This window comes from Salvia hispanica, chromosome 3 (genome assembly GCF_023119035.1).
Source record: "Salvia hispanica cultivar TCC Black 2014 chromosome 3, UniMelb_Shisp_WGS_1.0, whole genome shotgun sequence".
NCBI lineage: Eukaryota > Viridiplantae > Streptophyta > Magnoliopsida > Lamiales > Lamiaceae > Salvia > Salvia hispanica.
The window spans coordinates 3,902,742-3,910,109 of NC_062967.1; the positions used below are offsets into that span (position 1 = coordinate 3,902,742).

The 7,368-nt window shown below is 38.0% G+C and overlaps 2 protein-coding genes across 3 annotated transcripts in view; one reads left to right on the forward strand and one right to left on the reverse strand.

Moving 5' to 3' along the window:
• The first annotated feature begins 1,961 nt into the window (after positions 1-1,961).
• On the forward strand, positions 1,962-3,452 carry LOC125213503. The gene is made up of 4 exons (XM_048114088.1): positions 1,962-2,000; positions 2,106-2,242; positions 2,311-2,469; positions 2,911-3,452. Exons 2-4 carry the CDS (start codon positions 2,111-2,113, stop codon positions 3,289-3,291), a joined length of 672 nt encoding a protein of 223 aa, XP_047970045.1. The 5' UTR covers positions 1,962-2,000; positions 2,106-2,110; the 3' UTR covers positions 3,292-3,452.
• Positions 3,453-3,548: 96 nt separating this feature from the next.
• LOC125213501 (UDP-glucose 4-epimerase GEPI48-like) overlaps positions 3,549-7,368 on the reverse strand; it is a 5,789-nt gene continuing 1,969 nt past the window's right edge. Inside the window, exons 2-10 of one of the 2 annotated variants that reach the window (XM_048114086.1) lie at positions 7,042-7,349; positions 6,417-6,466; positions 5,802-5,937; positions 5,616-5,717; positions 5,239-5,466; positions 4,811-4,889; positions 4,178-4,260; positions 3,873-3,964; positions 3,549-3,780 (exon numbers count right to left, since the gene is read on the reverse strand). In XM_048114086.1, the coding sequence (XP_047970043.1) occupies positions 3,696-3,780; positions 3,873-3,964; positions 4,178-4,260; positions 4,811-4,889; positions 5,239-5,466; positions 5,616-5,717; positions 5,802-5,937; positions 6,417-6,466; positions 7,042-7,349 (1,163 nt within the window). In that variant the 3' untranslated portion in view covers positions 3,549-3,695. The remainder of the gene's footprint in view (positions 3,781-3,872; positions 3,965-4,177; positions 4,261-4,810; positions 4,890-5,238; positions 5,467-5,615; positions 5,718-5,801; positions 5,938-6,416; positions 6,467-7,041; positions 7,350-7,368) is intronic. The other variant, XM_048114087.1, reaches the window with a different exon arrangement.

Here is a 7,368-nt window from a genome sequence, read left to right on the forward strand (position 1 = left end):
CAGAAAAGTCAAATCGAGAAGGAAGCCTACCCTAAAAGCAAGGGCAAGCCTCCATATAAAAGAAGCCACTTGGAGAGAGACAAGTAGTTCTTAGTTCGAAAAAGCTCTCGGTTCTCATACTCACTTAGTAGAATTCTCTCTAGAAGATCAGTCTTTCAGCATTATCCAGTCTCTCGTTCCTCGCCACAGCTATGGTCACTTGACGTCCAAGAGTCTGCCGGAGAAATCATCGTTCTACCGTTCCAGCCAGTTTGTCGTAGTAGTATAGCAGTATCACCGCCCGGAGTGGCAAAACAATCGTTATTTGCTTTCTAGTTTAATCTTTACCTGCTTTCTTCGTTGGATCTGTTGCAAACATTTATCTTTGTTGCCTTTTGAAGTACTTGGTGAAGATCCAAACGTTTAAGTTATGAAATTTCTATTCCGAATGTCTCTTTGGTTTGAGTTTGCTTCATTCTGCCTAGGAAAGTTAGATTTAGTTATCGCTTTTAATTTTAAGTGCGTGCATGTATTTTCTTTCGAGTAAGCTAGATCTATAGTTGTTGATCGAATTTTGTAGTTATGTTTCAGTTTGAGTTTTCGTGCATGAATTTCCTGTTCTGCGCTGTGATCACAACCTTGCATGTTAGTCAGTAGAGGCAGTCTGCAATTTCAGCTGTTCATCTTAAGTTAAACATTTTAATCAATGGATCTTGAGTTTGAAGTTATGAATCTGAGTTTAGTCATGGAGTTTGTGTTCATATGATTTCTGTTAATACTTGGTGAAGAAGAAAACGTCAAAATCAACTTTTGTCTTGGACCACTTTTACTTTTAAGTTACTTTTGCTTTTGTCTCCTACTTTTCAGTTGTACCTTCCAGACCTGTCAGAAAGCCAACCAGCCACCAGATATGCCTTGTTGTCTAAATTTCCTCTTTTAGTAACTGTCTACTTTTCACATGCCTCTAAGATACCTTGTCCCCTATTTTCACGAACACAACCACATGCATGTTATTTTCACGCCTACTAGTCAGTAGAGTACCATCTTTATTTCTCGCCTAGGTAAAATCCCAACCCCAAAAGCGTGGTAGCTAACCAAAAACACCCAGGAATATCACCACAGTTATCCGAACGTGTCCATCCTTGTGGGATTCGACCCTTACCTCCATTATACTAACCAGTAGAAGTGGGTTGAGGAAATTTGTTTGATACCAGGTTCCGGTTATCGTGCCAACGACTCCGCTAGGTCAGGAATCTCATCCTGATCAGTTTAATATACCCCTGCATTTACATACGTTGACCGAGAAAACCTGCACTTTCATGTATATACGTCAGACAAACAAAAAATATGTATACATGAATAATGCATATGCAACGAAACAAAAAAATATGTATATATGTATATTACATATACAGACACATGTGTATATATATTTTTGAATCCTTACAGAATCATGACTGCTTTGAGTTGGAGAGACGGAAGAGGAGGGTGGAGGCGCCGGGAAGGAGGATGGAGAGGAGAAGCGCTTGGAAAAAAAAAAGACGGGTGTTTGAAAGTGATCAAAAAAACGGCGCTAATTTTGTAGAATTTAGGTAAAATATTTGAGGGGTGATTTGGGTAATTGATAAATGGAGGGAGGGAGATGATATTAAAAATGAATAGAAAAAGGAGAAAAAGTCAGAAATCCCTTGTTCTAAAAAATACGCATGGCACGATCCCAAATTACGAAAGGTCAGCGAATTTAATACTAAATTTCGAGAGGTCAGCGAAATAGCGAAATTAATCCCTTATTCCGAATTCTCTCTCATGATATATATATATATATATATATCGATCGAGTAGACTTGTCTTATTAATATGAAAAGCTACCAAAAAGTAGGTGACAAAAACTCCCATCAATGTCAATTCAATGACAAAAAGTATTCACTTGTGAGTGAATTAGCAGCAGTGAGAAATCCCACCATGCAGACCTGATGGACGAGGGTGCAGACACAGACATATCTTTCCATATCTTTTAGGAGGTACATCAAATGTCACAATTTTTACTTAAGAAGTACTTATGTTTGTTGTTATGTTTAGGGTTTCAAATTAACAATTTTATAACCTATAAATATGTCTCCTTGTAGAGAGAATGAAGAAGGGTGTGTGGGAGAAACGATATGAGCGGTGTCTCATCTGCTCCTACTGTAACTCGAGAATTTGCCGCCGTAAACAGTCCCGCACCCCCCAAAACCCCAATCGCTGGTTCTACACTTGCCCCCATGTCTGTCCTCTCCTCTCATTCTTCATCTCCTTTTCCAATTCTTCTCCAATCAGCTTCTTGTTTTACAGGACAAGAAGTTTAACAAGTGGGAAGACGAAGTCAAGCCCCATGAATGGATCCTCGTGCCTTACTGCGGCGGCTGCGGCGCCGGACTTTGCCGGGTCAAGAGGGTTATTTCCGGATCCTCTCCGGCTGGTCGGATCATGTTCCTCTGCAGAATCAAGGAGGTTTTTCCCCCTACTCTCTTCAATTTTGTTGGAATTGATTCTGTTGCACCATTGATTGCTTTCAGACTCTGTTTTAATTTGCATAAATGTTCGCAAGTTTGAATTTTTAACAGTCCACCTTAATAATCTTGAGGTATCTAGCTGCATTTTGAGTGAAGGGATTTTATGTGTTTAGATGTTCACAAGTTTGAATTTTTAACAGTCCATCTTAATAATCTTGAGGTATCTAGCTACATTTAGAGTGAAGGGATTGATTTTATGTGTTTAGATGTTCTTGAGGTATCTAGCTGCATTTAGAGTGAAGGGATTGATTTTATGTGTTTAGATGTTCACAAGTTTGGATTTTTAGCAATCCATCTTATTGATCTTGAGGTATCTAGCTGCATTTTGAGTGAAGGGATTTTATGTGTTTATATTTGAAATTTTGAATCATACACATAGGGAGAAGGTTCTTGTGGATATAGAGTTTGGCAAGACGAGCTAGCAGCGATGGAAGCTCGTGAGGTGGAGGAAAAGAAGAAGAGGGAAGCTGAGGCAGTTGAAGCCATGATCAACAACCAGAATCAACTTAATGTTTTGCGAGAGCATATCTCTTCTACCAAGGACCGGCTCTTCCAAATCGAAGCCGAGGTGTCTTGTTGTGAGGTTGAGATGAGACTTTTGAAGCTTCAGCTAGAGAAATTGTCTAAAAATAAGGAGGTGTTGGAGGGCAAACATTTGATGACATCTAAGGAACTGGAACAGTCTCAGAAACTACTCGAGGAGAAGGAAGCAGAACAAAGTGCTGCATTTGACAGAGCAAGAGCGTCGCTTTTAGGATAGAATTGTACCTGCGTTTATCTAGTTCGTTTTCTTGTATTGTAGTATATCCAACATTCAACAATTATTAGGACGTCTAAACCCTAAACCCTAAACCCTCTCTTTGTAATATACTCCCCAGTTCGCTTTCTTGTAATATAGTACTAGTATCTAACATTTGATCATCTCTGAGCATCTGTACTACTTCTAGTATCAAATTTGCTGGTAATGAGTCTTATTTTATTGTAACTCAAAATTTTAAACACAAGAAAAGTAAAGGATGAGAAAAAGGTAACGTGTCCAGCATTTTATTAAGTTCAGGGTGTTTTGAGTTTGAAAACATAAACATACAGCATTCCCACTCTCATAATAACACTCACTGTGCCGGAGATTTCTGGTACAAAAGCCAACTATTACAATTCACAACTTCACTTGGCAGGTTCATACCCATATGGATTCTTGCTAGCCCAGTTCCACTGGTCCCTGCACATCTCGTCGATCCCATATTTCGCCCTAAAATGCAAAGCAATACTCAGTCAACAAATTACAACTCAATCTAGTTTCTTATCCTATGTACCAATCAAATAGTAAGTTTGTAGACTTACTTCCACTTCAACTCCTTTTCAGCTTTGTCTGTCTCAGCATACACGATCTCAGCATCACCAGGTCGTCGATCAGCCATCACCAATGGAAGTTTCTGCAGCATCACAACAATCATATCACTCCATTGGAGTAACAAAATATCAATGGTATTAAGATGAACCATTTTAGTTTTGTCAATTCATTTGTCCAACTATGATACGATGTATGTATATTTACAGCACCATGTCCATGAGTACTATTCTTCCCCATGTGGCATCTAATTCGACAAATTAATCATGGAATGCCGATAAAAGTTTCAAGAACTTACCTTCCCAGATGCTTTCTCAAAAGATGCTACCATTTCCAAAACAGATGTACCTTTCCCTGTCCCAAGATTGTACACCTCACATCCTGCGGTTTACGTGCATAACCAAAAATTAAGCCACAAAACAAAAGATCTACAACTAATAGTACAAGGCTAAAACTTGTGAAGCCTTTCAATCAAAGTTGATAAAGTATTAGACTCCCTATAGCTTGGAATAAGGAACCTCTGGCTTAAATCTAGTCGATCAAATTTACCCAAAAATTGCATAGATGAAGATGATGCGGTCAAAATAATTCTTATTGGACACTCAAGTTTGTCAATATGAATAGAACATAGGCAAAGGTGACCTAGTTAATAAGTTATAAGAAAGGGCACTTATCATGTGTTAAACAAAGTGCTGATATACCAGATATATAATGGTGAAATAATCTATGAGTTGGCATCACAAAAAGTAATAAAAATAATAAGAATGTGCATAGGATCAATATACTTTTGATGCATAGAGATTCTGAAATATAATGACTCTGTAAATACTAAATACTCATTAATTTTAACAGCGGGAATTTTCTAGAACATCCAACAATCTCATGCAAACATCAACGCATGGAAAAAAATGATTTTACCCTACTCACATACCTACAGAAGGATCAGAGAGCTTGTTCAAAGCTGCAATATGGCCATCAGCTAGATCCACGACATGGATATAGTCACGCACCTGAATATGACATATACAGAAGTTTAATAAACATCTAGTACTAGTTATGCAAATGTCAAGCTTATGCTCAAATACATCCGAATATTATGTATATTAATTATTCAACTCCTACCAACCAATTTCACTGATCCTTCTACTCCTACAATTCACAATAGACTATGTTGCTTGTGGAAATGGAAATATATTTGAATATCATCATTAACTATGAACAAGAAGTTGTAGGCTTGTAGCATGTCATGAGTAATAATGAGCCAATAAACAGAAAAAAAATTTGGTTCAGTGGATTTTCAAGATGTTCACTAAATTTTGTCTGTACAAAGACAATATGAGACTGGACAAAGGTACTTACTCCTGTTCCGTCCTTTGTCCCGTAGTCAGTTCCATAAACTGTGAGTGCAGGTCGCCTTCCAACAGCCACTTGTTGTACAAAGGGCATAAGGTTGTTTGGGATTCCTCTAGGGTCTTCGCCAATGTAACCACTAGGATGTGCACCAACTGGGTTGAAGTACCTTAGTAAAATGATCTTCCACGTGGGGTCTGACTGGTAAAGATCACGGCATATCTCTTCGATGAAAAGCTGAAAAAAATTGTATTTGGGTGATCTTACTAATAGCACAGAATAGCAACTCGCATAAATACTGTAAAGTAAATACAGCACATGTGTACTTTAATATCCTTAATGAGTTTCATTTCTCAAAACATTTCCATTAAAATGAATTGATATACCTTTGTCCTTCCATAAGGATTCAGAGCACTAATGGGAAACTCCTCTGTGCATGGGACCGTTTTCGGTGAACCATACACAGTAGCAGAGGATGAAAACACTAGCTGAAACGTGTGAATGAGTCAAAACATAGCAAAGAAAATAAAATAAGTACAAGAATGGAGTGGTAGCCAAATCATGGTAGATACCCTTTTACAGTCATGGGCAGCCATGACCTCCAGCAGAACTATAGTACCAATAAGGTTGTTGTCATAATACAGCAAGGGTTTTTGCACACTTTCGCCAACTGCTTTTAATCCGGCAAAGTGAATAACGGCATCAAACCTTCATTGAGTACAGCATCAGGTGAGAATGAGGTGTGATTATTAAGGTGTTACATATAAATTTTCATGGGTGCATATAGACATTGAGTAACTTCACCAAATGTTAATCTAGTATCATATAAAATGCACTGTTTGTAAACACAGATCAGATAATTAAAATTGATGCCAATAAAAAAATATTACTCATGTTACAATGTCATATCAGGTAGATCCTCAATATACAGAGGTTAATAGTGGAGTATCTTGAAAAGGATGAAGTTTGAAAGTAATCATTTAACAATGAAAATGATGATTGAAGTCTGTGGACGTGAACTTTGAAGGAATAACAATCAACGACCATCCATCTCTACATAGAATTCAGTATGCAGGAAAGAGCATATGACACTCACCAAATAAGAATAGTTTTTACACTAACAATAACATATTTTAATTTGTTTGAAGGATGTGAACAACTAAACCACATAACATAAGAAGACTTACTTTTGAGAAGAAAAAAGCTTCTCAAGTGCAGGCTTGTCCCGGAGATCTATCTGCCACCAACCAGAAACAAGGACGATAGTAAACAAAATATTCTCTCACACAACCTTATTCATGAATCGTGATATAGCTGAATCAGAAATGAATCAAACAAAACATTTCAAAGAGAGTACTATCTTTTTAACATCAGCCCTATCTAGTGCACCAAAGTCATTATCAGTCAAAACAATGTTAAAGAATAACCTTCAGATTTAACATGAACTTCACACATCGAATTCTCCACAACAAAGCCAAAATTCTGAAACGATGGCCAAAGATACTCAGATCGATGATGCCAATGAAAACCAACAAATATGCTTACAAAATCAAAGTTCACATCAAGCAGAGATTTGCAGATCAACCAATAAATTCATTAATATTGCCTACTAATCACTCTAGTTGACCCCAATAGATCATCCGGAGAAACCAAGAACAACACAGATCACAGAAAATATCAAGATCGAGCACAAAACAAAAGCCCTTGTAGAATCCGAATGCAGCACAACTAAAAGCGCAAGATCAAACACCCCCAAAAAAAGACCCAAACGAAAGATAGAAGAAAAGCAGCAATCTTGACAAGTAAGAAAACCTTATGGAAAGTGAGATTGGATCCCTTCTCCCCAGCAAGTTCCTGGACCCTCGTGAGCGCAATTTCCGACGAATTGTCCAAATTATCCACCACAACCACCTTGTAGCCGCCGAGCAACAGCTGCAGAACGGTGTGGCTGCCAATGTATCCCGCGCCACCGGTCACGAGAATGCTCGAAGACATGTTTTCCATGTACCTCGCAACAAATCTAGAGGCAAAAGATATGAACTTTTCGAGAAGAATGAGGAGGAAATTGACAATAGAGCGAGCTGAGATGACTGTGTGAGCAGCAAACAGTATATATATACCACTGAGGATGAATAAGGG

Excerpts from the sequence above, each read along its gene's own strand:
- LOC125213503 (XM_048114088.1), top strand. The coding sequence starts at position 2,111 with ATGAAGAAGGGTGTGTGGGAGAAACGATATGAGCGGTGTCTCATCTGC. Across the intron at positions 2,243-2,310 it reads GGTTCTACACTTGCCCCCAT|GACAAGAAGTTTAACAAGTG; the intron begins GTCTGTCCTCTC and ends CTTGTTTTACAG. Across the intron at positions 2,470-2,910 it reads TCCTCTGCAGAATCAAGGAG|GGAGAAGGTTCTTGTGGATA; the intron begins GTTTTTCCCCCT and ends TCATACACATAG.